Source organism: Protopterus annectens, chromosome 7.part0 (genome assembly GCF_019279795.1).
Source record: "Protopterus annectens isolate FY-2018-M chromosome 7.part0, PAN1.0, whole genome shotgun sequence".
In the NCBI taxonomy this organism is placed as follows: Eukaryota; Metazoa; Chordata; order Ceratodontiformes; family Protopteridae; genus Protopterus; species Protopterus annectens.
In genome coordinates this window covers 1064116726-1064139594 of record NC_056739.1, presented here as the reverse complement: position 1 = coordinate 1064139594, position 22869 = coordinate 1064116726, and the positions used below count along the sequence as shown (strand labels likewise).

At 39.4% G+C, this 22869-nt stretch overlaps 1 protein-coding gene across 3 annotated transcripts in view; it reads right to left on the bottom strand.

Annotated features, from left to right (window-relative positions):
• The window catches only part of FBN1 (fibrillin 1), a 4097759-nt gene that overhangs the window by 2276202 nt on the left and 1798688 nt on the right, over window positions 1-22869 (bottom strand). For all 3 annotated transcript variants that reach the window (XM_044077620.1, XM_044077621.1, XM_044077622.1), the window contains exon 21: window positions 14611-14730. In XM_044077620.1, coding sequence (XP_043933555.1) covers window positions 14611-14730 — 120 coding nt within the window. The remainder of the gene's footprint in view (window positions 1-14610; window positions 14731-22869) is intronic.

Below are 22869 nucleotides of genomic sequence, written 5' to 3'. Positions count from 1 at the left end.
TGGTACTTGTTCACAATGTAGATATATTTGTCAAGATGAGATGGTAAAAATTAACAACCTATTAAGAAGTACAATAAGGCCAGAAAAGGGGAATTGTCAAACAACTGGAATAATTTATCTGGCCATGTGTAAATCCTGTCCCAGTTTTTATGTAGGGAAAACTGAGAGAAGGTTAAGAGACAGGGTTTACGAACATGTATATTAAATTAGTACTCAGAATACTAACAATGCTCTATTTAGGCATATTAATATATCTCAGACTTGTAAATAATTCAGTTTTTGTATATTGGAAAAGGTTAAGAAAAACCCGAGAGGTGGCAACTATAGGAATTCTATAGAAGAGAGGGAGACCAGGTGGCAAATTAAATTACAAGCAAGTATACCACCCGGTTTAAACAAAATCATTTCTATTAAGCCAATATTGAGTAAAAAAGTTGAATATTTGAAATGATTTTCAGCACAACCTGTTACTCAAACGAATACGAAACATGAATGTGGATAATGCATTTTAATTTCTCATGATTTGTTGGTTTTAATAACATATGTGTATATACAACTGTATTAGATGTGTTTTTTAGAGTTTATAGATTTTTAGGATAGTACTACTTTAAATGAGTAGGAATGTTTTTTAATTGATGACATCACTTCATTAGGAAAGGTATTTAAGGGGGATAACTTTTTTAAATGGCAGATTCTGATGAAATCCCTGTCAAGGGAAGAAAGCGCTCAATCTGTTAAATCTGTTAATGTTTTATAATAAAGTTTTGGCGGGTGTTTCCTGGAGTTTGCGGTTTCTTTTTTTAGTTTTACTAATTCCATATTTTCCAAAAGTATATGAAAATCATTAGCATTCAATAAATTAAATTCCACTAGCATTTCTTCAAACCAAGATAAACTTAGTACTTGTGGAATCACTTAAAATAAGTCATTGACATCTATTGTCACAAATCTGTATTCATAATTAAAGTCCAACTAACTCATCTTGATCAGAAAGTCCCAAGAGTCTATCAAAATGCGTGAATACTGTCCATAAACAGGTTTCAATTTTTTATCCACAAAATAACCTAAAGGTTGTGTCTTGGAACCCTTGGAACTAATCCCTGGTCTCAATGGGGGATCACTCACTTATTTATGAATTTTTGGTATCCCAAACATACCGGCTATATAAGGCTTATCGACTTTAAAAAAATTATACAGTTGTTCATTAATTCTACCCTGCATTAGGTTGTCCTCTAAAATTAAATCTATCCTACAGTATGCTATAAGAACGTCTTCATATGATACCTGTAAATATCTATTTACTGTATTCAAAATTTCAAACATTTTAGCAGCATAGTCCCATTGGTACATCAATACTACCCCTCCACCCTTGTCGGGTTTCATCACCCTCAGTGATTCATCTCCCCTCAGTTCTTCAAAAATGTTTTGTTTGACTAATGTTAAATTCTTTTGAAAATAATTTTTCTTTCTATAAACATCCCTTATCTCATTCCTAACCATGGTTTCATAGTTCACTAACTCAGAATGGAGGGGAGGGGTGTATGTACTTCTTTTTTTAAATGTATTGACCCCTGCATAACCATAGTCACCAAATTCAACTTGCAAGTTTAATTGTCTCATAAAAAGCTTCACTTCCAACATGGTTTTCAGAATGTTCCCCCTTTTGTTTGGTACAAATTGGAAGCCCTTACGAAACAATTCAAAGTGTTGTCGTTATATATCTATACCTTTATAATTATATATATGAAACTCATTCGATGTGTGAACAAACCCATTTTTTGTTATGTTTGCCCTTACAATGGAACTGTCCATTCATTTGACTCTTCATTTACAAAAATATTGTTGTTTGAGTTTGAATTTTGTGAGCAGAACATATCCCCTAGGTTCCAAATCTCTGCCTGCCCAATGCTTGTGCATAGGTGGGACCTTCCCTGTTCTTGATTTGTTCTGACCTCCTTGGTAATTCCATCTCTAAAGGGCTGTTCCCATTGTTTTGTCTAACTTCATCTCTTTCCAACCTATTTTCATTCACCCAGTAGTCACCAGTATAATAACCACCTTCCTGTCTCATCCTCCCTCCATATGTTCCATAGGTGTTCCTATTTATATGAAATTGTGATCCTACATAATAGGCTTTTTTTTCTTTGTAATCCCTGCCATCCCTTTCAAGTTTTTTAATCTTTCTTTTGTAATCATTACATGTAGCATTTTCCACATCTTTAAATATAATTAAATATTTATGCTTGCTTTCTGTGACTGTGAACAATAAATCTTGGTTAATTTTTTTATTTAAAACATCTATTTCTTTGTTCAAGACATTAAATGTAATTTCATTGTATTTAACAATAGTTTTCATGATAGCTAAACCACATTCACTAAAAATATTGGCTAACTCATTAAACATTTTCATCCCCTCTATCGTGTTATTGGGGAATTTATTCATTCTTAGCTCTTTAAGAACATACTTCCATTTGATACATTCCACTAGAAACCAATTGTCTAGTGATACATTTTTAAATTTCAACATTTTGTCTTTTAATGAGTTACACATACCTCCATAATGGAAAGTATTACAGATACCTGGATGATATTTTTGTTGTGTGGCATGGTCCGACAGATATTATAATGGAATTTATGAACTATATTAATTCTTCCACCACTTTTCTTTCTTTTACTTATGAATTGGGTGACTGGGAAGTACATTATTTGGATGTTAACATTAAAAAAGATTTATCTAACTTAAGATATATGTCATGTATTTATAGGAAAAATTGTTTTTCCAATACTTATCTACATTATAAAAGCAGTCATCCCAAGATACAAAAGAAAAATATTTTAAAAGGGCAGATGGTTAGAGCTGCCCGTATGAAATCTGTAAGACTGGACTTGGAGAATGAACTGGAATTTAATGCTGACTTTAAATTTTGGATATTGGAGAAGGTTAAAATCACAGAAAGAGGGGGTGATTGGCAGAATAGGCTTGAATATAAGGAATTGGTGTGGCAGTTGAGGCTTGATGCATGTGTTTTTCCTGGTTTAAGTAACCAGATTAATATAACATCAGCATTGAAATTAACAGCTATTTGCTAACAATTGAAAGAACTGGGACAGAAAAATGATTTTTTAAAATGCTATTTGAGATGTATTTTTTTCTGTGACATAATTTTTATATGAAGAACATTATTGTAGTTTTGCACAAACAATGTTGCAATATAAAGGAGTTAGATAGGAGGCAGTATATTTGTCATCAAATACAAAATGTTATTTATTTATTTTATTCATACATACTTTTTTTGATTTTTAGGTATAATTACAGATATGTTCAAGTAATACAGCACTTTATATATTAGTTTTATTCATTATATTTAATGTATATGGAATTTTTATATGTAATTCATATGTATTTTTTAAATTTAAAGGAATTTGGGTTTTTATCCAATGCTAAACAGAGGCAAACTATTTAAACGAAGTACGGAAGTGATGTAATAGATTCTGATGAAGTTTCCTGTTTGGAAAAGAAAGCACTAAATCGGTGTGTTTTGTGCAATAAAGAACTTTTTTACTTTTACTTTTGGATCCTGCCGTATTACTGGGTTTACATACTGTTATTGGCTGCCTTCATTGACTGCTACGTGTGACCGGACCTGTTGTTTCATTTAAATCTTAGCGATAACTAGAGAAAGGAAACTCCTCAGGAGAACCAAAACCAACGTGTAGCCTCTCAAACTTCCAGACATTGGATGGGGGTAGGTGGGAGGGTTGTAAGAATGAAGGCGAGAAGAACACCTCACATGGAACGTTATGGTAAGTACATAGCTTCTTTATGTGAAGTTGTTCAATCTCGCCTTCATTCTGACTGATGGGTAGCATCCTCAGCACTATAAACGTGGGTGGCTCATTGGAGCACCTAAGGACAGCAGACCCAAATGAAGCTCTGTCCCTAGAGGACTTATCTACCTTGTAGTGAGATATAAAGATATATGGCTTTGTCCATGTGGCAGCTGTACAAATAGAATCAATGGGTAGTCTGGCCAAGAAGGCTTTGGAAGAAGAAACAGCTCTGGTTGAATGAGCTTTGACTTTATCATGTAAAGAAATGTCTGCCGCAAGGTAAATAAGGGATATGCAATCAGAAAGCCATTTAGATAAGGTAGACTTAGATACCGGTGCACCTTTTTTGGACTCTGAGAAGGAAATAAACAACTGATCAGCTCTTCTATGGTCTTTCGTCCTGTCCAAATAGAAACAAAGTTGTCTATGGACGTCAAGTTTGTGAAGCATATACTCCAACTGAATAGAGTGATTGGGAAAGAAAACAGGTAATTCAATTGCCTGGTTAAGGGAGAATTCAGAACAAATTTTGGGTAAGAACGATGGATTCATCCTGAGGGAGACCCTATCTTTGTGGAATATCAAATATGGATGCTTAGCTGAAAGGGCTTGCAACGCCGAAATTCTGCATGCTGAAGTAATGGCCACCAAGAAAATGGTCTTCCAAGAAAGATATTTCAGCTCACAAGAAGAAGCAGGTTCAAAGGGCGGGAGAATAATCTTGGATAGGACTAGATTCAAATTCCATGGGGCGGTAGGAGATTTGATTGGTGGTTTTAAGTGCATCATACTCTTCAAATAGGCCTTCTCCAACTTGTTACACATAATACCATTTCCAGATTCTCCCACATGGAAATTAGATATAGCAGCCAGTTGTACCCGAATGGTGGCTGCTGCAGCTCCTTCATTGAACAGTTTGGTCAGAAACTCTAAGATATCCGAAATGGAGGCTAGAAAGGGGTCAAAGTTATTCTGCTGAGCCCAGATGGAAAAGCTTTTCCACTTACTGAGATACAGTTTCCTGGTTGAAGACTTGTGTGAGGACAACAGAATATGTTGAGCTTCTTCTGATAAATTTTGGAACCTGGCTATTCTGGGAATTGGAGTAGCCAAGCTGTCAATTTGATGGACTGAAGTAAAGGGTGAATAACTCCTGATGAGTAAGTCAAAAGATCCGGCACTGGGTCCGGGATCCAAGGCTCTTCTACTAGGTGAGGCTTCAGAAAGGGGAACCAGATTTGACAAGGCCAATATGGGGCTATTAAGTGTCCTGACCAGAAAACTGGCTTTCTGCAAAACTTTGGGAATCAGGGGAAAGGGAGGGAAGGCATGAAGGAGTCCCAGAGGCCAATCGTGTATGAGCGCATCCCTCGGGGATTGTCCCAGTTCAGGGATCAGGGCAAAGTAGTTACTGCATTTGGTGTTCGTGGGAGTCACAAAGAGGTCACAGCAAGGCTGGCCCCATCCACGGAAAATCATTTCCACTACTTCATTCTTGAGAGACCACTCGTGAGGCAACAGAATTGCCCTGCTGAGTTTGTCCGCTATCACGTTGGATTTCCCCAGGATGTGCATTGCTATCAGAAGGTGCTGGGTGGACTCTGCCCATTTTCACAATCTTAGAGCCTCTCAACATAGGGGATAAGATCTGGTTCCGCCCTGTTTGTTTATATACCAGACTACGTACATGTTGTCTGACTGGACTGCAATCGTGCCCAGAGGAAGAGAGTCTTGAAAGGACTGCAACGCTAAGAGAACCGCTCTCATTTCTAGGACATTGATGTGCAAATGAGCCTCGTGAACCTGCCATGTACCTTGGGCTGTCTGTCCCTGATAATGCCTCCCCCACCCGATCAGGGAGGTGTCCATGGTCTCTATTGCAACTGGAACCAGGAGGACAAAGGGACGTCCCATGGTCACCGACTTGGACATTAGCCACCAACGAAGATCGTTCTTGCAGGCGTTGGTTATCAGAACTGGGTGATTCATTGGTAAGTCCTTTAACATCTACTGTGTGAATAGCAGCCACTGAAGAATGCGCATGTGAGATCTCGCCAGAGGTATTGCAATGATAGCTGCTGACATGGTGCTGAGCAACTTGAGAATCTGCGATGCTGGTGCTTTGTGTTTTGACAGGAGATCCACAATCTGTTGTCGTAGGGTAAGCACTCTTTCTGAAGGAAGCTTTAAGGACATGTTGACTGTGTCTAAGTCTGCTCCTATAAACACTGTACGCTGTGATGGCAATAAAGCAGACTTTTCTGAATTTATCGTAATGCCCAGTTGGCAACATAGATCTAAGGCAGTGTCCCTTGCCCAAATAAGCTGATGCCTGGTGGGTGCGGTGAGGAGCCAGTCATCCAAATACGGAAACACCTCAAGTGAGCCATGACCACTGCTATACATTTGGTGAACACTCTGGGGGCTGTAGTGAGACCGAAGGGCAGGGCCCAAAACTGGAAGTGACTGGCTCCCAGCCCGAAGCTCAGATGATCTCTGGATGGCCTGGCCATTTTGATATGGTATTACACATCCTGAAGATCTATTGAGTGCATCCAATTGTCCTTCCCTAGGAACGGGAGTATGGACTGAAGCATGACCATCCGGAACTTTGTCTTTACTACATATTTGTTGAGTCTGCTGAGGTCCAAAATCGGTCTCCAGTCCCCTGTCTTCTCCCGGCACCAAAAATAATCCTGAGTAGGTACCGGATCCTTGCTGGTCTGCTGGGACTGGTTGGATGACTCTTTTTTCTAATAGTTTTTGAACCTCTACTGTTGCCACATCCCACAGACTGGGTGGAATGTCCGGGATTCCTTTTATTGGTCTGGGTTGGTTATAAACGGGAATGAAAGTTTTGTACCCATTGGCCTTCTGAGATTTTTAGCCAGGCGCTTAGGTACAAAGACAAATGTCCCCTGACTGTCTCCAGAGCAGGACAGTCGGGCCTCCTTTCAGGAGCACTGATAGGGCTTCCCAAGGAACTGATCCCTGTCGCCATGGTTTTGCAGACCCCCTCTGCCGCATGGGCATTATCTTCCATCATTGCCCCTTCCTCTACCCCTGGAGGAGGCTTCAATTCGTGAGTTCGGAAAGGCTCCTTATGCTTTGCAGAACCACATTTTTCCTTCCCCTTAACCTTTAGGGTAAGGTCTAGTAGGGGTGGAAAAACAGACTCCTACAGCAGATAGAGTCTTTCCATCTCGCTCACATCTGGTGAGGGTCTCTTTAACTTTTGGCCAAAACAAAGAAGAACCAAAAGGGGCATTCACAAATGATGTCTTGAAAGGTTCCGCAAAGGAACATAAGCGCATCCAGGAATGTCTCTGCAAAGCAATTCCTGTACCCACTGCCCTACTCGTCCCATCAGCTGCATAAGATATGAGGCGCATGGAAGAGTTAATGATAAAATTGAGGGTAGCAAGCTGAGATGTCACTTTGTCTGGTACTGAATCGGCTACTGCACCCTGGAGAGTATCTCCTAGCTCTTTCAGGAGATCTCTCTGAAGCCTTGTGAAATGGGTTAGATAGTTCAAGGACCGAAGAGCAAAGGTCGTAGAACTTAACATGCGCGTGCCATATCTGTCCATCATCCTAGATGCCCTATTAGGAGGATGAACAAACATAGAGGTCTCCGGCATCTCTTTCGTCGTGGCTGCCGCAACCACCATGGCATCAACAGGTATAGGTTTGGATAAGAAAGACTTGTCCTGAGGAGCTGAAATATATTTGTTGGGCCACCTAGGGACAGGCTCCATAGAATCTGGTGACTCCCACGCCTTCAGAGACAAAAGATCCATCAACTCATCGAAGGGCAGAGAAATCCAAGAGGTGGGGGGTTGAGACCCGAAAGCCTTCAGGAGCACTGATTGATCCTCAGTAGGGTTAATGGGCTACCAGTCACCCCTCTGCTTAAGGATCTCTAGGATATCCGCAAAGAAGATATCCTCAGAGGGGGACTTTGGGGACCCTTCCGATTCCTCCAAATCAATGTCAGACATGATGGATTCCTGAGAGGAATCTAAATGTCTCCTCTTACATAAACTCTTCCGAGGGACCTCCTCAGTGGGAACTTCTGGGGAATTCTCAGAAGAGCAGGGTTCCCCCAATGGGGCTTCCTGAGGCTGTGGGTCTCTACGCTTACCATCCTCATGGCATCGAAGGCACCACGGCTCTGATGCGAGGAAGCGCCCAGGAACGAAGACACAGAAGACTCCTCCAGCACCAAAACCGCAGGCTCCGAGCCAGAGTTAGGAGCCAAACTCATCTATGCCGAAGCCCCAAGGGGGAGAGTCGGAACCAACGCATCAGTTCGACTCCCCTCCCCAGAACCGATGGGAGAGTTTCGGCTCCCAGACTCTGCCGCCAGAGCAGAGGACATCAGGGTTGTCGGTGCCGACAGGTCTGAAGTGAGTGTCGGAACTGATGGTTCCACAAACGACTGAAAGGCCTCCTCTGGCTCTGACGTCTCAATTCAAGTCGGAGCAGAAATCATAGGAGAGGACTTTGTCGGTTCCGAAGCTGCCTGAGTCGAAGCCGACAGAATTTTAGCTAGCGCTGGATCCTGTAACACTCTCCATACCACAGGATCCTCATCTGAATCAGAAAGTCTGGAAGCCCGAGAGTAGGCTACAGACAGAGCCGGAGAACCTAGAATCGGGGATCTCAATGTAGGAGATACCGTTTCCAAGACTGGGGACCGGCTCCTACCAACTACCTGTACAGTCGGTTCCGATGACAGTGGAGCCGATACAGGAACCTTCTTGGAGACCTTCGGATCCGAACTCACTGAAGAACAAGGTTTTGGTTTCCCTGGAGCAGTATCCAAGTCTGACTGGAAAGCAGACTTAATCAAGCAACACTCGACCAACTTCCTTGTCCTTTCTGCCAAAACCCTAGCACTGAATCCATGGCAAATGGAACAAACCTCTTGGAGATGTACCTCTCCCAAACAGTAGACACATGTGGTGTGGCCATCGGTAATCGACATCTTCTGATTACACTTAGGGCACTTCTTAAACCCTGACTTGGCCTTTTCAGACATAACAACACAGTACAATCCCAGCTACAAAATAATTAAGAAAAGCCCAACTCGGCTGTAGCTGCAGTAAAAAAGAAATAAGCCTAACCAGCTAAAGGTAAACAACTAAAATGAGCCTAAATCGGCTATAAGCTTAACCGGCTACAGAAAAATTGACAAAAAAGCCTAACTCGGCTTAAGGGATAGGGTAAATTAAGCCTATATAAGCCTAACCGGCTAAGAGCAAAGAACCAAAAGGGCCAAACGCCCCCCAAAAAACCACGAGAACACAAGATGTTATATTATAAAACTATTATAAAAGATCAGAAACCCCAATAAGGATAACCTAGCCTTTCTAACTCTCAGAATCTAACAAACTTGTATAAAAAAATCCAAGAAAAAAGACAAAACTTATCTCTAAAACGGCCTGAGCTGTAGAGAAATGCACGATCTGTTGCAGCGGTAAACTAGATCTGGGGAAGGTAGAGGTGCATTGTGGGATAGGGTTTCAGCCTCGAGCTGTTAGAGACCTCGAGCTTTCCAATTTGGCCGACTTGGGGCTGAGGATCAGCTCCGAACCCATCAGTCAGAATGAAGGCACAATTGAACAACTTTACATCTATCATTATGGGTGATTTTAATATAGACTGGACAACTTGTAATTCACATAACCCTAGCAATCACATCAATCACTATGGCTTCACACAACTCATTCAAGCTCCTACACAGATAGATAAAAACTCCAACCGTCAATCTATACTGGATTGGACACTAACCAACAAATCCCAGAATTATCAGATTAGTGGCTGCTTACTTGACAGCTTTCATGACCATATGCCAACCTATCTATTGAGAAAAAACATCGATACTGTCAAGCTCACCACCTTTCACCAAATCTGCAGTAAAAAAAATTATAACCCCCAAGACCTAATCAATATCCTAAAAAATGAAACTGGTCTGTACTACAAAACCTGCCCCTTGATGTTTCATGATTATTTCAACAGTACCTTCCTTGAAATTCTAAACAAATTGGGCTCCCCAGGTTAATTCGAACTAAAGCCACATACACAACATGACTACCTAATGACACAAGAATGCTCCTTAGGAAAAGAGTAAAGCTTGGCAAACATGGCTCACCTGTAAAACCCAAATCAACCGCATCACATTACAGCAAATTAGAAACAAGGCTAAACACCAAATCAACCTAGATAAAAAAGAAGTTCTACTATAACCTGCAACATAAACACCAGCATAACCCCCCCCCCAAAAAAAATTTTGGAATACCATAAATGGCGTTCTCCACCCAGGACATTCCACTATCCCTTGCCCCAACTTACCACACTCTCCTACCACAGTTGCAGAAGAATTCAATAAATTCTTCACTGAAAGTGTACTATCTCTAACTAAAATTAATTCCCCAGAACCATCACTAGCCTTCAAACCTCTCAATATTAACTCCAACTCCCTCTCCTTTCAACCTGTTCCCACAGCTACCATTAAGAAACCACTGATAAAGCTCAAACCATCTTCAACAGCAGCTGACAAGTTACCAGCAGAATATTTAAAACTATCAGCTGAAGCCATATCTTACCCACTGTTGATCCTTATTAACATGTCAATAGCAGAACAACATGTCCCAGCAATATGGAAAATTGCACACATTATCCCCTTACACAAAGGTGGAAATTCCACAGAGCTGACCAACTAAAGACTGATCACTATTCTCTCACCACTATCTAAATTCCTTGAAAAATGTATCCACTCTCAACTGATTCATTATCTTAACTTCAACAACATGCTAGCGACATGTCAACATGGTTTTAGGTCTCATCATAGTACCAGCTGCACTCCTCAGTTTCACCAACACCATCAATCAACTCAGAAAGAATAGTAAAATAGTCTCTGCTGTCTTTCTAGACATGTCCAAGACCTCTGATACAGTCTCCCACCCCAAACTATTAAATACACACTCCAAATTGAACCTTAGCCCCTCTGCACTTCAATGGTTCTGAAGCTATCTACAGGATCATCAACAATTTGTAAAATGGATTAATGTCCTATCCCGCCCTCTTCCTGTCACACCAGGAGTACCTCATGACTCATTTCTTGAACTGCTACTGTTCACTAATTTTACAAGCAACCTCCATAGTGCTACCCCACTGGCTTCAACTATCCAATATGAAGAAGATATAGCACTTACATGTGACGTTAAAAACCTGCAACACTTCCATGATATAACCCAAAAATTATTCTCAGATACCGAGTTATGGCTCTCTAACCATCAGCTCATACTCAACCCCAATAAAACAAAACTCATGATCTTCCGACCCACAAGATCCCCCCCCCCCCCCAGCACCTTCTACATTACAGCTAGGAATAATATTAAAATTAATGCAGATTCACAAACAAAACTACTAGGTGTAATAATAGATAACAACCTAAAATTTGACCTACATATAGCACAAACAATTAAAAAGGTTCACAAAAAATGGGTACTCTTTACAAAAATAAAAAGTATCTAACTAACATCTCTAGAGTTGCCATTGCTAGAATCCATCTTCTATCAACACTTCTGTATGCTTCCCCAATTCTCACCCATGTTAAAAAGACAGATTTAATTAATCTTGAAACATTCTACAATAAAATAGCTAAATCTGCAACTGACTGCCCACATCATACCCACCATTGTCACTCCTTAAAGAAACTCTCCTGGTTACAACTCCCACAAAGTCTATCCTATAACCAATTAACATTAGCACACAAACTACTATATCAACCTGAAAAAATACCTGCCTTTCTACATATTCTCTACCCCCATACCACCAATACAAGTCTTCACTCAACAAATAAATCTCTGCTACACGTGTCCAACTCCCCTAATACGGCAGGGGGCTCATTATGTGGCAACACAGTGAATTTGCTACCTCACAGCATCAGAACCAGCACAAACACCAACCAATTCAAAAAGATTCTTAAAAATTATCTTAATGACACCTGGCTTTGTTCCTGTATAACTCCAGGCTAACTAACTTTAATAGCTTCTGGTCATACTTCTTCCATGACCACCTCATAATCTATGCTCTCTCATGTCTAAATAATCTCTAACCTCATCTTTTTCTATCCAATTTCCCCCCTGCAAAGCCTTCCTCAGCTTACTTTGAAAAATTACAATGTCTACACTACAATAAGGAATCACATCAGATGATTGTATAATACAAATGTCAGCTATAATAGCACAGAATGTAATGTCTGGTGTACTTAAGTCTTGTATATTTTTTGTATAATTTCTTGTATAAGTTTTGTATAATCTCTGTATGTGGAGCTTTTCTCCCCAGGACTCCGCTGAAAATGGGTCTTATCCCAGTCAGACTTTCCTAGTAAACAAATGTGAAATAAATAAATAATACATACATACATACCCACACACAATAATTTTACATACATTTATGTATGTATGTATATGTATATGTGTATGTATATATATATATATATATATATATATATATATATATATATATATATATATGTGTGTGTGTGTGTGTATACACACACACACACACACACACACACACACACACACACACACACACACACACACATAAACCTATATAAAGCATATATATGCATGGATGCCTATACAGATAGGTAGATATAGAAATATATGCACGTTACACATTCACACATTCATATGATATGTAAAAGATTGCTTTTATGAGGGCCTACAGTGCCTTGCCTGGTGCACACTTGTGCTTCTGCTGGTCTGAAATTTGAAGGCTAACATATATGTTACTTGGTAGCCAACAGATGCATGTCTCTGACTTGTCTCTATATGCATGCCATTTACCTCTTTCTTTTCAGTAGGTGTCAGTACTGCAGTGAATAAGACTACATCCCTCCCCCAACAGGATGGGTGGGCAATCATATCCACTCACTCTCATCCTCCCTTGCTGACTTCTCTAGTGTCTGGATCATTATTTGATCCAAAAGCATCTGGCTCTGACTTGGGTTTTATCCATCTTTGCCAAACTACCATTAGAAGTTTATGAAAATACATCTATGAAATCTTGCACGGACGTGAGGACCAGTCCAGTTACTTTCACGGAAAACTAGCAAGACACTACACTTGATAAACAGATGATTCTAGAGAAAATGAGTGCTACACTTGTTACTGTAAAGATGCTTGTGACTATGGACTGCCAATTAACAGTGGCAGAATGTTTGTGGTGGTGTTTTGCAATCTCCTGAACACAAATTTTAAAATAAGCTTGTGATGGAAATAACTGTTGAGATGTGTGCACCAATTCTGCTGATCATCCTGACGTGAAGAGAGCAATGAGAATCAAAAAACCTATCTTCATTATCTCAAAGACTACACTGCTGCAAAACATAAGCACTATAAATATGCAGTACTGTTGTAGCCTTAATAGGGAAGGGGGGTCAGGAATGTAACACAGCAATACTGTCACTGTGTCCATGTGGTGGAGGTTTAATCGTGCTTTGGAGGAGTTTACTCACAAAGGTGAAGCCCAGATGGGTAAACATCACTGACAGCAGTCAAACCAGGACACCCCATTGGCCAAGCAGTACTTATTGCTGTCTTGCAATGGAGTTATTTAACAAAGATGTGTCTTTCTTTCCTTTTTTGTATAACTACTGTACAGCACTGTTCAGTGGCACTCACTCTCTTGTTGTCTCACCTCTATGCACTGAAGTGATGTAGTAGAGATGTCTCACTGACGAACTGCACATGCATGCCTTGTTTAACATGCTGACATATGCAGTACGTCCGTCACAGAAAATTAGTTGGTAAAACTGAGGTTGTTTTACATACTGCTAATGTTTGAATTTGCAGCTATTAACAATTATACAACTGAGGACTGACATTTGCACATCAGATTAGGGGGTTATGACATTTTCATAGTTCTGTACTATAGGTCAGATATTTTTCTGAAATCTTTTCCTGAACTTGCTGCCAGTTTCACTGTGGTAGTAAGTGTACTTTGTGTGCCTGTTAAGATAAAGAGATCTTTCTGTACAGGTAATTGCATCTTACCAGTGCTAAAAGGATTTTATCAACCATGTAAGTTTTTTTGTGGGGGGCATACAATGCTGTGCATTACAAAAATACTTGCTAATCCTTCCGACTACACTGTGTACATAAATGTTTTTCCTGAGAGCGCAAGCTGAAATATATATATGTGCTACTGGATGTAATTAAGAATTTTCAGTTTTACTTTTTACTTATTAATGTGGTGTCTGCAGTTTATGGGGTTACAACATTTTAGATATCATATGCATCACTCCTCTCACATGTCTGGTAGTGCTAATGTGCCAAACTAATGGCATTTCCGCTAGGCAAAGCTGAGTACTGTATACTCAGACTTCCATTCCCACCCCTAAGGACAGTCACATTTTATCTGTAATCTAACCCTCATAAAACAGCCTTTGGCAATATCATCCCATTTTGTTAATCCTTCTTTTTCTTTCGTTTTTGCCTTGAAGCAGAAACACTTGAAGTGTCACTATCTGCTTAAACAATTTTCAGTCACAGTGAGTGAGTAACCTGGAATAATAAAAGATACATTAATCATACTATGGCAACTTTGTAAAAACGGTTGTTTGATTATTTTCATTCGTTAATTAGTTCCAAGGTTGAACATTTCATCTGACTTGAACTAAATGACCCAGTTAATTTGCAACAGTCTGGTTATCATCTTGCTTATATGAGTGCAAATTGATAGATATTATGTTATAATTACCTCTGCAGACAGTTTTTGATTCATCCAAAGAACTTTCAGGAAGGCATTCACAAACGAAGGATCCAACATTATTCCTGCATTCACCATTTACACATGGGTTTGTCTGGCATTCATCAATATCTAAAAAGAGGAGCTAATATTAGATGCTTACAAATACCATGAAACAAACTCATTTGTCAAACATAGTGAAAGAGAAAAAGTATTTTCAGACAGTGGTTGGAAATAAAATATTTTCTTTGCATGATCATATGAGTGGCTCCTATCTCAGTTCAATAATGCAGCTGACAAATATATGGAAGTTTAAAAAAAACAAATTAGGTTAATCACCTTAAAAAAGAACAGACGCACTTGGAGAGAAACCGCATTTATTTAGATGATGTAGGGGAAACACAGCAACTAAGCTGCATTAAATCACAGGACTCTATGTTACCGCCATAAAAATACTAGTGTTCTAACTACTCGACCAGAAATGCTGAGAGAATTTTTTATCTGGCAATTAGACTCTGATTTCTGATTAGCTCTATCTATGGCACAGAGAGAGAAAACTTTTATTATGATCCAGACATTCGGCCTCGATTAGTTATCCATACATTAAGAGGGTTGACCAGGAGTTCAAAAAAATGGAGAACTGGGCCTGCTCATTTAAATCACAGGGAAGGAAAGCATGCCTAGAAGCATGTGCTCCATCTGAGCTCCCTGGTGGAGAAAGCCGCAGAGGCATTTGTCTTATGAGGGAAAAGACATCTACAGGTTTATTCTGCTCATGAAAGTGAATGAGTGACAGTTTTAAGAAATATCCAATGCTTGACCAACCCCAGCAGCATCTCACTTGGCATGCACAGTGAAACGGTAAGATAACCCCATCCTGGATGGCAGCAGCCTCACCTTACTTACGACATTCAGCTCTCATCCTGAGTAGAAGAAATGCACCATAAAACCTTTACCCAAGGTGTAATGAAAGAGTCAATGGAGATACTGGAAAAAGGCTTTATGGTTAAAGGTCAAGTATGTCAGGGAAAAATTTGGAGTTCTAAGTACTTATGCTGCTAATCACATCAATGTTTGATTGGTTTAACTTTACCAACTTAGACTCATACTTTCTCTTCCAAAAACTGAAAAATCATGTTTAGATGTTAAAAACGAAAGTTAATACTTAATCCAAACCTTCTGTCAATCTTTGACAAATCCTGTCATACAAATCTACCCTTCTGGCATGTCTCAGTAAAGTGATTATAAAAAAAGTTATGTACTCACCGCAATGTCCCATTTGTATTGCCCATTTTCATTTTTCCTCAAGTGATGGTTTTGGATCCAAAACTCGGATTTGACTCGGCCACTTCCACCACATTATTGGATCCAAGATCTACTAAGCTCCTCCCTTTACCCATAAAGCCTCACCATTCTAGCATACCTTAGAATGAGTTTGTTGGCACTAGACATACAGCGACAAACTATTATATAAATTAATAACGGTAGAAAGGAAAAATTACGCTGGAGCTCAAAACAAAGGACAGAGGTTCCTGTGCAACACTTAGATCTTTCCACAAGAAAAGGCAGGGGGCAGGTGGACGGGAAGTTGAGGAAGAATGAAAATGGACAACACAGATAGAATATTATGGTGAGTACATAACTTTTTTTTACCTAAAGTTGTCCTTTTCATTCATTCCACAACTGATGGGACAGAGTCCCTAGCTACCATAACCTTGGGATGCCCACATGGAAAAATATTCTGGACTACTGCAGAGCCAAAGGCCGCTCTGTTCCTGGAAATCAATCTAACTTGTAATGAACAATAAAGATGTAAGAGCTAGCCAAGGCTGTGGCTGTGCAAATGTCGTCTAGGGAAACCCTTGATCAAAACCTGAAGAAACTGGCATAGACCTCATGTAATAAGCTCTATGAGGCATGGGCAAAGATAGACCTTTTTTACCATAAACAAAATAAATATATTTAGGTAACCATTTGACCAATGTAACTTTGGTTATTGATTTGCCTAATCTGTTAGGAGAAAACAAAACAAATAGTTGTCCTGCTTTCCTATGTCTTTGGTTCTGTGAAGACAAAAGCTAAGTTGTCTATGCATGTCCAAAAAGTGGAGCATGTACTCTTCCTTATTTGAAAAGCTAGGAAAGAACATTGGTAGATTAATGACCTGGTTTATACTGGACTCAGAAACTACTTTAGAGAAAAATTAGTTTGCAAGGATACACAGGTAAAAAGGCTTAGAAGATAGAGCCTGGAGTTCAGACACTTGTCTATCCGATGTAATGGCAACCAAAAAATAGTTTTCCAGGATAAAAATGTTAGTTCTGCTTTAGCTGAAGGTTCAAAGGAAGCTTGTGTCAATTCCACAAGCATTATAGATAAATCCCAAGGAGGAGTGCAATCCTTTAACGGTGTCTAAATAAAAAGCTCCTTTGAGAAAGACTTTACTTAATTTAGAAAAAGCTAAAGTAGAGTTGTTTTCTCCAAGGTGGAAATTAGAAATGTGAACCTATGAACTTATGAACTGTACTTTAATAGTCGAACAGCTACTACCTTCATTGAAAATTGAAGCTAAAAATTCAGGGACAGATGTCAGAGAGAGTGAAAAAGGGTCCAAGTTCTTGCTAATGCCCAGAAAATAAATCTGTTCCATTTACTCTTATAAATCCTTCTAGAAGAAGCTTTTTGAGAAGATAGCAAGATATAACGTACAGAGAAATGACAGCCTGGACTGTCTAGCAGTCAATGGAATAGGAGAAACCATGTGGTCAGTTTGAGTCCTATTAAGTCCTGATGAGTTATACCTGCCGAGTGAGACAGGAGGTCTGGAGTGGGATCCAGTATACAGGGGCAGATGTAGAAGGTGAGGACAGAGGAAGAGAAGCCAGTTCTGACAAGGCCAGAAGGGTGCAATAACAGTGGTCTTCAACTGGAATGTTTTCTGCAGAAATTTGGGAATGAGGGGTAACGGTGGGTAAGCATAAACAAGACTGGAGGGCCAGTAGTGGAGTAGAGCATCTCTCGGTGGCTCCCCCATTGAAGGGATCAGAGCAAAGAACCTGCTACATTTGTGGTTGAGAAAGGCAAATAGAGCACAGCACAGCTGGCTAAATCGACAGAAAATCCTCTGCAGCTTTTTGACATTTAGAGACCACTCGTGAGGCATCAGAATGGACCTGTTTAGTTTCTCCGCAATCACACTGGATTTCTAAAATGTGAATTGCTATTACAAAGTGACTGGTAGAGTCACCCATTGCCACACTCTCATTGCTTTTCAAGAAAGAGGGTAAGATCTGATTCTTCCCTGTTTATGCTTCCCGAATTCTTATAAACAAAAGAAAAGCTGACATACACAAATTAGACTCCTGCTACAATAGCCAGATTTGCCACAAACCACACAGACAGATGACACCACTGCATAGCTCTCCAACAACTAAATTGACTCGAGCTCTCTAACCTCTTAATGCTTAACCAACTTACCATCGCCCACACCATCTTACACCAACCAGGCAATTGGGCTGTCCTCAAAAACTTACTACAAGACTATTCCAATAGCAGTTCCCACTGATCATCAGATAAACTTTTACTTCAGATTACTAGAGCACACAACAGTTATGGAGATGCTGTATTCTACAATCACATAGCTAAAGCATTGAAAACTATACCCCGACATATACTTCACACAACTAACCTTTCTCAATTAAAAACTCTCCTCAAAGATCACCTAACAAAAGCTGGCTCTGCTCTTGTACCACACCAGGATAAAACACTCCCACACCCTTCTTTGCCACTTGCTAATATTCCACTCTGGAAAAATACACATACCCGAAGAATGTCTTCTTCTTCTTTTTTCTTATACTGTACTAAGACAAATAATATGAACAATTGTAATCTATAACTAAATACACACATGCCTTACTAATGTTTTTTATCTTAATTCAATAATTATGTGACTCCTTGTATTGCAAACCACTGACTTGTATTGTACTCCATATGATTGTGTGTTATCTGTGCTTTTCAATCTATAAATGTTGTAATGAGGAGCTTTTCTCCCAGGGCCTCCGCTGAAAATGGGCCCTTAGCCCAGTCGGACACTCCCAGTACACAAATGTAAATAAATAAATAAATAAATAAATAAATAAAAATAAATAGATTATACTAAAACTTCTACCAGTGCTGGTCTTTCATTTAGGATCCCCCTTATTTCTTTCTCTTTGCCTATACTCTAACATCAATCTTTGATAGGGGAGGCAACCTCTAACCTGCAGTCCAAATAATTTCTTGGTATCTTCTCTATTCTATTACCTTTACCTCTATTCTATTTCTTTTCTATTACCTTTCCCTTGCTAGTTATTTTTGCAATACCTTGGTTGCTTTGCCAATTTTATCCAGTAAATTCCAGCCCCCTCTTGCCTATTGTCTATTTCCCCTAATTGCAGTCATCTCTATTGACAGAATCTCCTTTCTCCAAGCAATGTCTTTTGGCTTCACCCATTAGGGGTCACCACAGCAGATCACCAGTCTGCACATTGATCAGTACTGGTGTTTTTATGGTGTCAAGTTGCCAGTCTGGCACCCAACCTTCAGAGAAAGTGTCCACACACACACACACACACACACACACACACACACACACACACACACACACACACACATGCACACCTACCACAAGTCTTTTAAAACACACCCGACCCCATCTACTTTCTCTACCACTTAAGCAATAAAGGTTAGGCAAAACTTTTGTTTTTCTTACAATTAACTCTCTCCCTCCTTGCCCCTCTCTGAGTATTTTTCTGCACATTAATGACATGAAGTAGGGTATATGCTTTAGAGTCCCTTATAAGCTTAACAAAGTCCAATATTTCCAGATTTTCTTGTTCTGTACTGTATCACAAATATAATTATTACTTTGTAATTTTACATTTGTCAGTTTTCAGGTTTCTGATTTTAGTCTCCAAATGTTAATGACATTAAGCCCATATATATGGACCATATGCTTTAAAGTCTTCTACAAGTTTAACAAAGTCCAAGAAAGTCCAATATTTCCAGATTCTTTTTTTCACTTCCTGTTCATCTCTACCTCCCAAACCCTGTCTCTGCTTCATCTCCAGTGCACTCTTGATTCTGCTAGTCAACGTCTGTGCTTATTTCCCTCTCTCAATTATTTTCCATTGAAACACTGGGAAAGGTTTCACTGGCACAGTCTATCTGTGGTCTTTATTACTAGAAGAACAAAAACAGAATATCTTGCTGTTTCACAGCTCAGTGTTTGTTGGACAAATTGGACAAAACAGTATTTCTACCTTAGCATGTACTTCATCAAAAAAGTTTTTGTTCCTCCTGGGAAAAATATTTTGAGGATAGCTGGGTACAGCAGTTTGAATCTCATATCTGCTTCTCGGCATTCCCTATATAATGGAATAAATTTATCAATCTTCTGCTGGTGTGCAATGAGTAGTCATTCTCCACAAACACTCTGCTGTCTCCCACTTTTAGTACTTTGTCCTTCTGCCACCGTTTTGTCAGAATCAACTCCTTCTGCCAGTAAGATTGCATTTTTACTATTAAAGGTCTACGTTGTTTTCTTATTGCCAGGTTTGGAATGTATACACAATGTGCCCTTTCAGTTAACAATTCTTGTTGTGGAATACCAGTCCAGCTGCTTATATGTACTTTCATAAAATTAATACAGTCTGTTCCTTCTAGCTTCTCTGGTATAGCAGAAGATCTCAGGTTTTCTCTATGTGCTCTCTCTTCTCTAATTCTATTATTTTTTTAAACATCTTTTCTTGTGAAGTCTCATACTCAAGGCAGCCTTTTCTTCATTTCAACCTTTGAGTTTTGCAGTTCTGTCACATTTTCTGAATATCTTATCAAGGTTTCTTCCACTTTTCCAGCTTTTTATTGTTGGTGTTGACATTCTCCATCAATATTTCATTTATTTAACTAGGTCTGTGTGCAGCTGCTTTATACTTTCCTCTAGATTACTAAAAGTCATGTCTGGAACTTGCACGTTTTCTTGCTGAACAACTGCAGTACCTTTCCCAGTCTGTGTTTTTTCCTCAACTTTTGTAGCTGATTTTCCTCTACGTCCTTTATATTTCTTTTTTCCTGGCATCCAGGCAGTGCAATTACTAGTCAGTTACTGAAATTTACCCAGAAATCTTGGTCCACTGGATTTTGCTGCTAAGTTTCTGTTTTCAGACGGGGAAAGCCAGACTTAAACTGTTTACCCAATGTACAGCCATCTTGGAAGTCAGTGAAAGGAAATTCTTAGCATTTTTAATTTAAACAGAAATTAGTAAACATTTATTAAACACACTATAACAGAAAATGATGGAGATTTGCAAGAAATATTGCATTTATGTTTTTTCCCACTTCATCTGATGATGTTAACCTGCTGTAAAGCAAAGAATGCTTAATATGAAATGCTAATTCACTTGGTCCTATTAAAATACATAAAAAAAAATCAGTATGCTGGCAGTTAGCATAGAGTATTAAGGTTCTGAGATGCTTACAAGCTGCTTTCTGTGGCCAAAGGTACAAGGTTTGATTCCTGATGTCTTCATTTACCTACTGTGTGACTCTGAGCAGCTCACTTAACCATAAAGTGCTCCTGGGTCAATTCTAAAAAGGGACACAAGTCTACTGGGTTTACCTGGTTGACATGCATAATGAAAAAAGTCTTCACGAACTTCATAATCCTGCAAAAAGCAGCCTTCAAGAATGAAACAAATGACATTTCTAAGTATACAGTTCAACTGCAACTTTTCTCATAGTCTCTAACATAGCTTGAACAAAAAAATGTATAAAAGAGATGTATTTTCTTTTTACTAGATGATGCCAGTGGGAAAAGTTTCTGTTGTCATTGGTTGACATGGGGAACTTTTTTTGGCATATGAATGGCACTGTAATGATTACACAAGCCTCTATTATGAGCTGTCTAGACAGACAGTTGTTTTGATTACCAGTCTTCAAATACTTAAAAAGGTAATGATGATCAGGGAACAAAATAACATAAAAGTAAACTGAAGTAAGAAGAGACTTAAATGTTTCCCTGAAAAGCACTGCTAAGATCTAGTCTAGAATGCAAATAAAACTAAATATAGAGAATAGGGGAGTAAATTATAGATAGCTTTTTTTGTTAAAAAAATTATAAGAAAAGAAAAAAGAAATGATGTACTTACCATAACGTTCCATGTGAGTTGTTCCTCTCACCTTCATTCTTTACTGATGGGTTTGGAGTTGATCCTTCGGCTCCGATACGGCCAATTGCAAAGCTTGAGGTCTTCAAATAGCTTGAGGCCAAGTCCCTATCCCATGATGCACCTGTGAATTACCTCAGATCTTGTTTGCTGCGTATACTAATAGCATATGTCATTCTTTCACTCCCAGAGAAAGGAATAAAAGGAATGAGTAACCAGGATGGATCCAGCATCTCGGTCATCTATCAGCCCAGGAGGGGGTAGGAGGGAGGGATATAAGAATGAAGGTGAGCTGAACAACTCACATGGAACGTTATGGTAAGTACATAACTTCTTTAGGTGAAGTTGTTCAATCTCGCCGTTCATTCTTTACTGACGGGTAGCGTCACAAGCACCATCAATCTTGGGTGGCTCACAGGAGTATATTTCTCAGGACCATGGATCCAAAGGAGGCCCTGTCCCTGGAGGCCTTGTCAACTTTGTAATGAGTGATAAGGGTATGAGGTTTTGACCAAGTGGCTGCTGCACAAATGTTATCAATGGGAAGTCTGGCAGAAAAGGCAGATGATGTAGAAACTGCTCTGGTTGAGTGAGCTTTAATCTTGTGTTGCAAAGGCATTTTGGCAGTTGAATAGGCAAAGGTGATACAATCAGATAACCATTTAGACAGAGTTGTTTTAGCCAATGTCCTCCCCTTCCTGGAGTCTGAAAATGAAACAAAAAGCTGGTCTGATTTCCTGAAATCTTTTGTTCTGTCCAAATACAATCTGAGCTGTCTGTGAATATCTAGTTTGTGCAGCATATACACTAAATTGTTAGAATGGTTGGGGAAGAAGACTGGCACATCAATAACTTGGTTGAGATTGTTTTCAGTACAAACTCTGGGCAAGAATGAGGGATTTGTTCTAAGTGATACTCTGTCAGTGTGGAATATCAAATAGGGAGGGTTGATGGATAAAGCCTGAAGCTCTGACACTCTGCGGGCAGAAGTAATAGCTACCAGAAAGGGGTCTATATTGAATCAGCGAACGCTTAAAAAAGCGAACGCTGATTCATTAACCCTACTTCA